The sequence below is a fragment of the Acomys russatus genome, chromosome 25 (assembly GCF_903995435.1).
Source record: "Acomys russatus chromosome 25, mAcoRus1.1, whole genome shotgun sequence".
In the NCBI taxonomy this organism is placed as follows: Eukaryota; Metazoa; Chordata; class Mammalia; order Rodentia; family Muridae; genus Acomys; species Acomys russatus.
In genome coordinates, this window is record NC_067161.1 from 32,380,449 (window position 1) to 32,394,172 (window position 13,724).

At 49.4% G+C, this 13,724-nt stretch overlaps 1 protein-coding gene across 1 annotated transcript in view; it reads left to right on the top strand.

Annotated features, from left to right (window-relative positions):
* Window positions 1–609: 609 nt before the first annotated feature.
* Window positions 610–13,724, top strand: part of Col23a1 (collagen type XXIII alpha 1 chain) — a 287,380-nt gene continuing 274,265 nt past the window's right edge. The window contains exon 1 of the mRNA XM_051167672.1: window positions 610–870. Within this exon, the coding sequence (XP_051023629.1) occupies window positions 610–870 (261 nt within the window). The remainder of the gene's footprint in view (window positions 871–13,724) is intronic.

Here is a 13,724-nt window from a genome sequence, read left to right on the forward strand (position 1 = left end):
TCTCGCGCTCTCTCATCCTTTCTTCCTCAGTTTCTCTCTTTTCTTTCTCTTGGGTTGTCTACCCAAGACTTTCCCCGCACATGTGCAGGGTAGGCGGGCGCGTGTTGGCTTCGGCCACCAGGCGGCGCTCAGCTACCGTCTAGGACGGACTTCTAACTTTCCCACAGGGTTCCAAGTTTTGGTTTTCAAGTGTCAAAAAGGTCAATCTACAAGTTTGGGGAACGCTCTCAGGACACGAACAGCGCTGCGGCCTCAGGCGGGCTGCGGAAGAGTCGGGTCCGGGCGCGTCGGGCCCCTCGAGTGGCAGCGGCCCGATACTTAGGCACGCGCTCCGGGACCGGCGTGGCGAGGGCCGGGAGCCGCCAGGAGTCGGTGAGCGCTGTGGGCCCCCGCCCTCGCCGGCCGGCCGCTCCTCCCCTGGGTGGGTCCCCGCGCCTTTTCTAGCGGGGTCTATTTGCATAGAGGGAACTGCCCGCAGTGGCCGCTGCGTCGGAGCGGTGGACCAAGGGGGGCGTGCGCGATCCCCGGCCGCTTGGGACGCCGAGCCCCGCAGCCGCCGACCTGGAGCCGCCCCGGGCCGCAGCGCGGACGTCTAGCGGGCCGATCGCCATGGGCGCGGGCGAGCGCGCGGCGGGCGGGGGAGGCGCTCAGGACCGCGGCGCCGGCTGCGGGGCCCGAGCGCTGGGCGCGCTGTGCCTGCTGCTGTCGGTGGGCTCGGCCGCCGCCTGCCTGCTGCTGGGCGCCCAGGCGGCAGCACTGCACGGCCGAGTGGCGGCGCTGGAGCAGGAACGGGAGCTGTTGCAGCGGGCGGGACCGTCCGGAGCCCTGGCCGCCTGGGCCGAAACGCACCTGGAACGCCTACTGCGGGAGGTGAGGCGCGCGATCGCCAGCGGGGCGATGTCCCGCTGCGCGCGGGGTTGTGAGAATGTGGGGGCGGCAGGAGCCGGGCTTATCAAATTGATTGCACCGGGGGTCGCATGAAGGGCCCCGCTGTCCAGCTCCCGTGCCAGGGCTTGCATTTGTAGGAAAAACAACTCAGAAAGGGAGCCCTTTAGGGCACGCGCAGGAGGGTGAGTAAGGTAAGACCTTGGAGTAACAGTCCTGAGTGGGGCGTCTCTACTGAAGTGTGCACTCGGACCCACCGCCTCCCGCCAGCTCTCAGCGCTGGATATAAAGAGGCTCGTGAGTCCCCATGTCTGGTCCGCCTGAAGCAGCCCGGATCCATCAAGGCTCTGGCCAGCCCTTCCTCTTAGCCAGGGAAGGTTTGGCTGGAAACGACTCCCACCAGTATGTGCCGTGTGCCTAAGCTGGCCCTTAAGCACAGGCAGGACTCAGCTCGGTGGCCTCTGTGTGCATTTGGCTGTAGTGATCTCCACAGAGCACTCCAAGGCGGTTTAGGTTTGTTTTTTTTGAGGGTTAAGACTGCTGTTGCGGGGCTGGAGAGATGGCTCAGCGGGTTAAGAGCACTGACTGCTCTTCCAGAGGTCCTGAGTTCAATTCCCAGCAACCACATGGTGGCTCACAACCATCTATAGTGTGATCCGATGCCCTCCTCTGGCCTGCAGGTGTACATGTAGGCAGAGCTCTGTATACATTAAAAAAAAAAAAAAAAAAGACTGCTGTTGTGAGATTGGTTTGGTAGTGTCTGTAATCCCAGAATTTGGAAGGTCGGGCCGGGTGGATCTGGACAAATTGGGGGCTGGCTTAAGCTATATAGTTGGGATCCAGGTCCAGCCTGGACTACAGAATGAGAATTTTAAAACCCCAAAACCAACAGCCAGGAATAGTGGTGCATGCTTTAATCCCGGTACTTTGGAGGCAGAGGCAGGAGAGAATCTCTGTGAGTTTGTCTAGGACAGCCAGGGCTTTATAAGTAAGACCCTATCTCAGGAAATCAAAATAAACAACAACAAAAACAAACAGACAGACAGAAAGACACACACACACACACACACACACACACACACACACGATGACCATTGTATGCCCGGACTTCTGAGCCTCCATCTGATGATACATTAGCCAGAAGCAAGCCTCTTGACACCAGCACACTAACCATAGTTTCTCTTGGCTCTGCCTCCCTTATGGGAGTGGTTATCCTCTTCCTGGGAGAGGTGGCTGCCCCAGATCTAAAGTGTGTGTGTGTGTGGGGGGGGGACGGGGAGAAGGGTCACTGCTAAGCACAGTAGAAAATGAACCTGCCTTCGTGGTAGAGGAAGCAGGAGGGCAGGTATGCTACCTAGCACCCATCCCCTAAGCTGTGCCCATCGGCAATCTTTGTTACAGTACTGAGCCGTGCAGGGCTAGGACTTTAACTCAGTGGTGAAGGCTTGCTTAGCTCACGCAAGTCCTTGGGTTGGACTTATGGCATCAGATACATATGGTGAGCTGTGTACCTGAGGTGGCATGATTTTGGGATTTCAAAGGGAATGGAAGAACTCTGGACCTAACCTTCTGTTCCCCATAGCTCTTTCTTAGTAGCCACTTTAAGAAGCCAACATTACCTTTCCTACTTGGTTCTGGGCAAAACTGCTGCTTCCTGAATGATTTCCCTCTTTTTTTCTTCTTGAAAGTGCCTGCAGAAGGGAGAAATCTGCCCCAGATCCACCAGCAACTTACGGTTTCACAATTGCCACCCATTATCCTCTGTCAACTCCCTAACGACCAGTGGCTGACCTGCTTTGTGCTGGGCCAGTTACTTTCTACCTGTGAATACCCCCTACCATGCTGTCCTTTCTATTGGGAAAAATAAACCACGAGCTAGGACCGGGAAACCAGAAATCTATGAAAGACCATTGTTTGAGGAGCTCACAGGCTGTGCCCTTACTAATAGAGATGGATTTGTAAGGAAGTAGCTACCCCATCCCTCACCCCCCAGGAGTGCTAATACCTTGATATCAGAGATTGACCCGGGGGCCCTGACAAGCTGGCAGGCACTCTACCACTGCACTAGACCTCCAGCCAGGTGTTGGCTCTTTAGTCCCCTGGCTTTTCCCCTCTTCTTTCTCCTGCCCTTTCCCCTCTTCTTCCTCCTCCTCGTCGTCCCTTCTCTTCTTTCCATACCCACATCCTTCCTCTTCTCTTCTTCCTTTCCTTTTTCTACTTCCCTTCTTTTTCCTCTCTCCTCATCCTTCTGTTTATCACTTTCCTTCTTGCTCTCACCCTTCCTTCCCTGTTTCACGAACTAGTATTTATTTTTGAGGTAGAGCCTTGATATATATATCTCCAGATCTCCATCTCCAGAGTGCTGAGATTATCAGCACGCACTACCATGCCCAGCCTCATACTTTTGTTTTTTTCCTTTACTGAGATAGGGTCTTTCTTGTTATGTAGCCCTAGCTGGCCTTGAACTCAATGCTGGCTTCCTACCTTTTAAAGGCAAAAAAAAAGAAAAAAAAAAAAAAAGTCAGATCCTGAGACCTACTGGGTCTACTACCCATTGGAAATCTGCTGTGTCCTTCAACACATGGTGCTAGGCCTGTGTATCCCTATCTGACGCACTGTGGGGCTTGGAGTGAGTGAATGATTGTCTTCTTTCCCTTTCTGGAATGGTCAGAGATGACCCAGCACCAACACTTCAGGGTTGTTTGTCTACTGGGGGTGTCTCTATCCCTAGTGACAAGACCTTATTCTCCCGGGGTACCTTCTGTTTCCCACTGCTTCTTAAATGTTTCTGGATGGAAAATGCACACAGATCAGGAAGGGAGATGTGGGGGGGGGCCTTTATGGGGAGCCCACAGCTGACTTGACCTAGATGTGTAGTTTTCCTAACCATTAGGTATGGAGGGTAAGTGCTTAGTGAACTGAGCATCTCTTAGGGAAAGGATCATTGGCCTCAGCATGTTCCCTAGCTTGCTTTACTCCCTGGGAAGCCATTTGACCAATAAAGTCGTGTGGAGAGGATCTGAGGCAGAAACCATATCCAAATTTTAAAAAAGAAATTCTTGCCAGCCACACACAAGTTTAATGTTGGGGGAAAAATGAGTCAACAAAAGCCACTCTTTATAGGGACCCACTGTCTCTGTTCCCTTGGGAACAGAACCGTGACATTGGTTTTTCTGGGGCTGGCTGATTGTGCCTGATAACGTTGCTGCGGAAGGAATAATCATGTTCTGTCATGATTACCGAAGGACCCTTCTCGCAGTACATATGGGAAAGAAGTAAACTTTTCAGAATATCAAAACAAGATTTCTAAGCAACAGCCATTAAAGGCAGTATCTTTAGTAGGATCTAAAAATATTCATGCAAAGCCAAACATCTCCTATTCTGCTTTGAAAGTGCCTTAAGTAACTGCCCAATTAATCACCCGCTCAGCAATTACACCTCCAGCTACAGTGCTGCAGAAGCCGAGAATTCAGAATGCATGGCTTTCATACTGCAGTGAAAAACTTAATGCAAAGGATTAAAGCAATATTTGGTTGTATTCGGAGGAGGCCCTTCCCAGCTTAGAATGGATTTGTTGTTGGCTCTTGGCCTTCTATTGTCTGGACCAATCAGCTTGAAGACAAGGAAAGCCCAGAGAGTTGGAGAGAACTCAACTCTCCTTCCTGTGTGTACGCTGCTTGTGTTACTGTCAAATCCAGAATGCGGTGTGGCTTTCTGGGCCCCTCTGGTAGCCGGCTAGTTGAGACTGCCCTGTGGGGTCTCTGTTAATAAAGATGCCTGGAAACAGAGTGTAAATCAGCTCTAATTTGTTTCCTTGACATTTCCAGGCTCCTAGCCCCACCCCCCTCCAAAAAAACTTTCCTTCCAATTACTTCCTGGCACCCGAACTTTCTTTTTCTGTGCTTTTTTTTTTTTTCCTTGCCTTTAAAACATTTTTAATGCTGCCATTTGGGAGAACTTCATAATAATAGCAACGTGTTTAGAAGAAGCCAACTGTGTGGGGCGTTCTTTCCAAAGACACTTTAGAATTATTGAATTGGTTGTTTCCAGGCTGACTTTGAAGATGGAGGGCAAGGCCGGCTCCTGAAAGGGGGTGGAGGGGTGGGGCACTCTGGAAGCTGACTAGATTCTACCAGCGGACCGAGCAGAGCGATGCGGCGGATGGTGCTCACTCCAACAAGGGAGTGAGAGAGACCTGGCCCAAATATTCATTAGCTGTCATTTAACTTCTTCAGATTCTCCCCCCTACAGCCTTTTTCTAGTGCAGTGGTCTGACAGCCCATGTAATGAGAAGTGAGCAAGCTAATGCTGAGGCGACTCTTGGACGTCGCTGTGTTAGGCTGTGGAGCCAACTATGCCTCAAGGCCCATACCCTGAGAACCTAGCTGTCAGGATGCCAATACTGGAAGGTGGTATGGGCTTTTAAGAAGTGGTGGAGCAAGGGCTGGAGAGATGGCTCAGAGGTTAAGGTCCTGAGTTCAATTCCCAGCAACTCACATGGTGGCTCACAACCATCTATAATGAGATCTGGTGCCCTCTTCTGGCCTGCAGACAGAACATTGTATACATAATAAATAAATCTTAAAAAAAAAGAAGAAGAAGAAGAAGAAAAAAGTGATGGAGCCCATTGAAGTCCTTAGGTCAGTCTTAGACATGGCAACCTTTGGACTATAGATCCCCATCCTGTTCTGGCTTCCTGATTATGCTGTGATTCACAGCTGCTCCCCTCCCCCCATACTCTTCTCTCCCATCCCTCCTTGCCATCATACCATTTGCCAGGAGGCCACCATCAGAGGCAAAAAAAGAAAGAGGCTGCCTGATCTTACGCTTTCACGCCTCAAAACTGGGCTAAGCATCTTTTCTTTAGAAAATAGCCTGTCTCTGCTATTTGATTATAATAATGAAAAGCAGGCCAGTAGTCAGACAAGGTCCCACTATGTAGCTCAGACTAGCTTTGAACTCACTAGGTAGCCTACGCTGACCTCAAATTTGTAGTCCTCCTGCCTCAGCCTCCTCAGGGCTGGAATCATGAGCAGGCATCACCATGTCTGAGTAGATATTCTTTGGGTGGCCGGTAATGGAGTGCCTGATGTGGCCGCTTAAGTGTGATAATTGTTAGCCGGCAGCATTGGCTTGCCTCCTACGGTAAGAGAAGCCTGGGATACAGCAGAGTTGAGCAGTTCATGGTTTACACTGCCGGGTTCTGCTGGCAGTTCCCTGTTTTCCGGGGCCCTAATCTACAGTTCCCTTGACATCAAATAGGAGAAAGAGCTACCCTCCTGAGAGCTTCCCCCTAGTGTTTAAATCTGGGGGGAAATACTGGAAACTTCTTTCAACAGAATTCCTTTCTAGCTGTCAGCCAGAATGAGGTCACATGACTCTGGCCACCCTTTCACTGGTGCCAACCTGGGGGCTTCTGCCAATCCGGATTCATCCCCTGCCCCTGGGCTTGTGGCCACTGGAAGAGAATGGAAGCTTTGTTAGGAAGGAAGATGACTGGGGAGTGACCAGCAGTGTCAGCCAGGTGCTGTTGCTGCTGCCACTTTGGAGCATAGAGGCTCCCCACCAGCTAGCTTCTCACAATTTCCACAGCCTTCCATGTGCACCGCACTTGGGACCCATCCCCAGTGACAACGGTGTTATCTCTTGGGAACCTTGCTGCCCATATCCAGTTCTTGTCCAGCCAGAGTCAAAAGGAGCACTCACGTGTTTGAATTCCTCCTGGTGCATCCCCAGTCTTTGCAGTGGCGTTAGTCTGTTTTCTGTTAGCATGGCAAATTTTCTGAGGCTCCTCCGACATGTATGAAGAGAAAAGGTTTATTGAGTCATGATTTTGGAGGTAGAGAATTCGAATAGAATGGCATTTTCCCTGATGGGGGGCTTATTACACCATGGTGGACCTGGTATAGTCGAGCCAAAACAAAAGGGGGAGAAGTGGCCAGAGTGCAGAGGGTTCTCAGAACAACAGTCTCACGAGAACTAGCTCAGAGATCCAGTGGGATTGCATCCCATCCGAGAGCACCGTCTCCAGTGACTCAAGAACTCCCACTAGGCCCCACCTCTTAAATGCTCTGTGTGTGTGTGTGTGTGTGTGTGTGTGTGTGTGTGTGTGTGTGTGTGTGTTTGTGTGTGTGTGTTTAAGACAGTAGCCCCGACTGTCTTGAAACTCACTCTGTAGACCAGGCTGGCCTTGAACTCAGATCTGCCTGCTTCTTCCTCCCAAGTGATGGGATTAAAGGTCTATTTCTTAACATGACCACACAAGGGACCAAGCTTGGGACACATAAGCTCACTGGGGATGGGTTCTTTGACTCTGGACTGGATTACATGCTGGAGTGCTCTAACTCTCTGTTAACTGGCAGTTCCCAGCACTTGCCACTTCAGGCAGAGGCAACTGGTCCAGCCAATCTGAGCACTGAGACCTGCCATGTCGTGTGTGTGTGTGTGTGTGTGTGTGTGTGTGTGTGTGTGTGTGTGTGTGTGTGTTTGTGCTGCTCCTGTCTCTGCTCAGTGTGCCCAGGCAGCTCTGCTCCTCTCTCAGCCCCGCTCGCCATGCCATAGATCTCTGCAAACACATTTCAATGTGGGCTCTGAATCCTGTCCCCAGGGCAGAGTGCCTGTTCCTTTTAACCTTACTAAGTACGATCTTTTGACTTATCTATTTGATCGTGTTCCATCTGCAGTCATGATGCAGACAGAAATGGACACTAGTGCTCGGCTTGCTTTCCACTGTTTGTTTCTTTGTTTCAGTCCAGCACTCCAGCCTATGATCTAGTGCTACCTTCATTTTGGGTTACCCTGATCTAGATTATTCTTCACAGGCTTCTCTAGAGATGTGTGCTTCTTCTGTGATTGAAAATTTCTGGCAAGTTGACAATATGAACCATCATGCTCACTAGGTAGCCACACTTAGACTCTTTGGTCCTTCTGCTCCCTATCTCCCAAGTGCTGGGATTGCAGGTGGGTGCCACCATACCAAGCCGGCATGGTCTTCTTTAAGTCAGGCTTTCTGTACCTTTTCAGTCTGCACCCTCAAACAATGTAACAGAGCCCCTCTCCACTGAGGGGGGTGGCTCAGATTTCAGAAGGCCTCATGGCTTGGATATCCTAAAAGTTGAGGTGCATATTAGCTCAGGCACAGCAGCAAGTGACTTGATCTGGGGCTTAAATCTGTTCCGTAATTTCTCAAGGATGTCGTCATTGTTCTCAGGAGATGCCAGGGAAACTTCTAGAAGCTTCAGGTCCACACTCATAGCATCAGACTTTCTCTTCTGTAATTGTGTTGACATAAATTTCCTAATTTATGTGAGAGAATCCACTATGAATTAGCAGGATCCATCAAAGGATCATTTGTGTAGGACATTGAGCCCAGCTGGGCACTTCCCTGTTCAGCCAGATTTGGTGGTGGGTGGAGTGTGCACATGTGTACAAGGCTGTCTTCAAGGATGGAGAAGTAGAGGATGCCTCAAAGAATAATCTAGAGGGAGAGAAATTGGAGCCATTGGATAAATTCAACTTTGTTGGCGTGAAATTTAGCCAAAGAAGTTTTAAAAATTATATTCATTCATTCATTCAGTGTGTGCTTTGTGTATGCATGCACGTGGTGGCGCACGCCTTTAATCCCAGCACTCGGGAGGCAGAGGCAGGCGGATTGCTGTGAGTTCGAGGCCAGCCTGGTCTACAAAGTGAGTCCAGGATGGCCAAGGCTACACAGAGAAACCCTGTCTCGAAAAAAAAAAAAAAAAAAAAAAAAAAAAAAAAAAGAAGTGGTCTCATGAAGCAGAGCCAGTTTCTCTCTGGCCTTCTTGAGGAATCTTTGGGTAGTAGCCTGAATGCCAGGGACTAGTACAGGTGAGATGTCTTACCTGGCACTGTGTGGCCAGGGTGGCTTGCCAGCTCCTCAGTCCTCTGGGTGTGGGGTAAGGCTTGGGCCCTTGCTGGGCCACAGATATGGGGCAGGAGAGGAAAGTTTGGACTGGAGATCAGGCGCTCTGTCACAGAGGGCCATCCCATGACCCTTGCTTGACATAAGGGACGGCTCACAGGCTCTTATTGGAGGACAGCAAGGCTGCCTCTATTCAGAGTCACTGTGGACAGTTAGAGGCCACCACACTGGCCTCTTTGAGTCCAGCACTAGGAAGTAGCAAGGTAGAGTTGAGGAGCTTGACAGCAGGCAATGAATGGAAATTAACTAAGAGGAGCATCAGAGCAAAGGAGCTCTTGCCAAGCTGACCAACAGGATCCTTCTTGAGTACAGGCCAGGGTGACCAACCATCACTTGCAAGAGGGTGGTTGTCATAGGTCCCATTTGAATGCTCCCTCAAGGCCCATCTGTCAAAGCTTTGGTTCCTTCCTGATGGTGCTACTGGGAGCTGATGACATCTATAAGGAGATAGGGGCTAGTGGGAGGAAGTTAGGTCACTTGGACATACTGTTGAAGAGGACTTTAGGATTTGTGCCTTCCTGTCTCTCTCTCTCCCTCTCTTCTAAGCCTTCATGTTATGACTGGGCCTTACCCACTATATCATCCCCTCTGTGCTGTACGGTGCCTCCACAGGCCCAAAACAAGGCCAAGTGGCCATGGACTGAAATAGCCGTCATGTGCACCCCTCTTTATTATGTCTTCTTCCTCCTCCTCTTCTTCTTCTACCTCTTCTTCTTCCTCTTCCTCTTCTTCCTCTTCCTCTTCTTCCTCTTCCTCTTCTTCTTCCTCTTCTTCTTCCTCCTCTTCTTCCTCTTTTTCTTTTTCTTCCTCTTCTTCTTCCTCCTTTTCTTCTTCTTCCTCTTCCTCTTCCTCTTTTTTCTCTTCTTCTTCCTCCTCTTCTTCCTCCTCTTCCTCTTCTTCTTCCTCCTTTTCTTCTTTTTCCTCTTCCTCTTCCTCTTCTTCTTTCTCTTCTTCTTCCTCTTCTTCTTTCTCTTCTTCTTCCTCTTCTTCCTCCTTCTTCCTCCTTTTCTTCTTTTTCCTCTTCCTCTTCTTCTTCCTCTTCTTCTTCTTCTTCTTGTTCTTTTCTAAATGCACCCTTTTTAGATTGGTGTAATTTTTATTTGTGAGTATTTGTACTTGTATGCACATGTGTATATGGGTGATACGGGTGCTCACAGAGTCCAGAAGAGAATATTAGACCCTCTGATGCTAGAGAAATCTGTGGACATCCCAGTTTGGGTGGTGGGAAATGAACTGGGTCGTCTTAACCACAAAGCCATATCTCAGCCCCCCCCTTATTTATTAAGAATTGCCTTTGTTTTTAATTATGTGTGTGCAAGCATGTCTCTGTGTGGGTGCAGCTGCCTGCAGAGACCAGAAGTATTGGATCCCCTTAGAGCCGCAGTTACAGGAGTTAGTTGTGAGCCACCTGATGGGGGAGCTGAGAATCAAACTAGGTCTCCTGGATGAGTGGTGTAGGCTCTTAACTGCAGCGTCACCTCTCCAGTCCCCTGTTACTTTATATACATTTTCTCAGGAGCTAGTTACAGTAGCAGAAAGCTGCCTCCCATTTGGACCTGGCCTCACTTCTGAGTCCTTGCTCCTCACTGCACTGACAGCATGGTTCTTTGCTGGATGCTGGGTTTTACCAGTCTGTGGGCATGTGGGCCTAGCCGGTACTTCAGGGACCTGCCTCATGTTCAGCCGAGCAGGGCTGTTTTGTCAGCTCCAAACTATGCATCGTACTTGGCTGTTTTCATCTGTTTTGTGTGACTGAAGATTTAATCCCAAGGCCTGTGCATGCTTGACAAGTGTTCTACCACCGAGCTACATCCCAGAGTGATTCCACTGTCCTTTGCATTCAGTACCCGGCAGAAGCAGATGGAAGACCCAGTGGAACCTTCACCTTTGGAGAAGCCTGTCCCTCTTCCCAGGTTTCCACACGCTTCTCTTTTTCTTTCTTTTTTTTTTTTTAAAAAGACTTATTTATTTATTTTTATGTATATGAGAGCTCTATCTGGATGCCAGAAGAGGGCATCAGATCTCATTATAGACGGTTGTGAGCCACCATGTGGTTGCTGGGAATTGAACTCAGGAACTCTGCAAGAGCAGACAGTGCTCTTAACCTCTGAGCCGTCTCTCCAGCCCCGAGCTTCTCTCCTTTCTCTACATATTCTCTACATGTTCCACGAGGTCCTGTCAGGTGTGGGGGGAACTGAGGCCCCCTAAGATCAGACCTGCTCTTTTCACCCTGACGCGTGTCTCTGCCCTCCTGCTCTTACCACTTACTCTGTCTCTTAATAGTACCTTGATGGGGTCAGTCACCCTCTGTCTCTGTGGGATATGGGACCCCTGCCTGGATAACTAAACCCTCGATTCTGGAGCCCTTCATATACGGTGGCGTGGTATATGCATATAACCTTCACACGTCCTTCATTGTCCTCCCGGTCATCTTAAAGTCCCTCACACCTCCTGATGTGCTGTAAGAGGTTGATATAATGTCCTGTTTAAGAGAAAAAGAAACCTATACACATATGGACCAGATGCAGCCTTCCCCTATGGTTATTTATCTGTTATTGTGTATGTTCATGATGCACGTGTGTAGACACATGTACCAGGGCCTATATGTGGGAGTCAGAAGACAAGTTTATGGAGTCAATTCTCTCCTTTACATGGTGTGGTGGTTTGGTTAATTGCCAACTTGATACAACCTAAAATCACCAGGGAAGAGTGGCTCAGTGGCTGTGTAGATCAGGTTAGCCTCTGGGAGTGTCTGTAAGGGATAGTCTGAGGCTCAGTGGCTGTGTAGATCAGGTTGGCCTCTGGCCATGTCTCTAGGGGACAATCTGAGACTCAGTGGCTGTGTAGATCAGGTTAGCCTCTGGGTGTGTCTGTAGGGAATTATCCTGGTTGCCTTGATGGAAGATCTAGCCTGAAAGTGGGCAGCACCATTGCTTACCTTGGGGTCCTGGGCTATATAGGAGCAGAGAAGGACAGCATTGCACAGGACAGATCCGCTTCTCTCAGCTCTCGGCTGTGGATGGGATATGACGAGATGTCTGAAGTTCCCCATGCCTTGCCTTCACCAAAGGAATGGACTCTCACTGAAAATGTGAGGCTGTTAAGCCCTTTCTCCCTTAAGCTACTTCGTGTCAGGCTATGTTATCACAGTGGCAACAGAAAGCAAGTAAGAGCATGTGGGTTCTGCGGGTCAGACCAAACCCTGGTCCTCAGGCTTGTGCAGCAATCACCCTTTAACTGCGGAGCCATTCGCTCGCTGCTCCTCTCTATCAGTGTTTTCGACCCATGGTTCCTTGAACCAGCAAATACAGAACCTCAGGTTAGGGGAGGGGGGGACAAGCTGAGCACATCAGGGAACAATCATACAAATGTGGCTATCTTTCCCCTACATGTACCTTTTTTTTTTTTTTTTCAATGCTCAAAGCCCAGTCTTCTATATGCTAGGCAGTCATTCCACTACTGAGCTACCACACCCCCTTACCTGTGGATATTTCTGTTTGTTTGTTTTTGAGACGGCTCTCACTGTGTAGGCCAGGTTGGCTTTGAACACCTGCTCCACCTGCCCCCACCTCCCAAATGCTGGTGTCATAAATGAAGTCATTGCACCTGGCTCCAAAACATCTTGATTCAAAACAGGCCACCTTTCTGGTAATGATCACTATGACAGAGGGGCTGTGTTCTTTTGTATTTTATTTTATCTTTGCATAATCCCTCACAATTCTCCTCCACCAAGGATTCAGCTTGTTTAAATCATGCAGCACATGACATTTATAGCTCACTCTTATGCTTTTGAACTTTACATCAAAATCACTTTCCTAGATGCCATGTCATCTTTATGGTCATTAATTAGTTTCAACTTTTATTTTTATTTATGTGTGTGGGTATGCTGCCTGCAATGTATGTCTGTGCCGCACATGCATGGCATGCCTGCAGAGGGCAGAAGGGGGCATTGGATGCTTTAGGACTGCGGCTACAGGTGGTTGTGAGACACCGTATGGGTGCTGGGAATCAAACGTAGGTCCTCTAGAAGAGCAGCCAGTGCTCTTAACTGCTGAGCCATCTCTCCAGCCACTTTATGGTCACATTTAATGGGTACAGAATGTCCCAGAAAATTGGCATCTAAGTATCCACATGGTATGTGAGACTTCTTCTATGCTATTGTTCACATGGACAATGGCTCTATGAGGGAAAATTCTGTATTTCCATGTCTGCTCTTCTTTGGCATGTAGGGTCACTAGATGAGGAAGACTGTCCTTTGAGCTTTGAAAGGTTTTTGTTTTGATAAACCATTATTTATTTATTTAGGTGCTAAGAAGGCCTTGTGAGTGGTAGACAAATACTTTATCACTGTGTTGGTCAGTTTTTGTCAACGTGACACAAGCCAGAGTCACCTGAGAAGAGAGAGCCTCGGTTGAGGAACTGCCACCATCCAGTTGGCCTGCAGCCAAGTCCATAGGACATTTCCTAGATTAACGACTGACATGGGAGGGGTGGGCTGGTCCTCGATGATATAAGAAAGCAGGCTGAGCGAGCCACAGTCAGCAAGTCAGGAAGCAACGGTCCTGCCTGACCTCTGCTTCAGTTCCTGTCTCCAGGTTCCTGCCTTGAGTTCCTGCCTCGACTTTCCTCAGTGCTGGCTGGACAGTGGCTTGTCAGCCAAATGACCCCTTTTTGGGTGTTTTGGTCCCTGCTTTAAGGCAGCAACAGGAAGCAAACCAGAGCAAGTACGGAGCTTCCTCCTCAGACCTTGTTGTAGCCTTTTAGTTGCCAGACCCTGTGCTCTCTCAGGGTCCTCTGAGGCAGTTGTTCCGTTGGGAAGTCTTGCCTCCAGAGTTGGTTTCATGTCCTTATTTTGCCTTTGTCCCTACTGAAAGCAAAAAGAGAGAATGGAAAA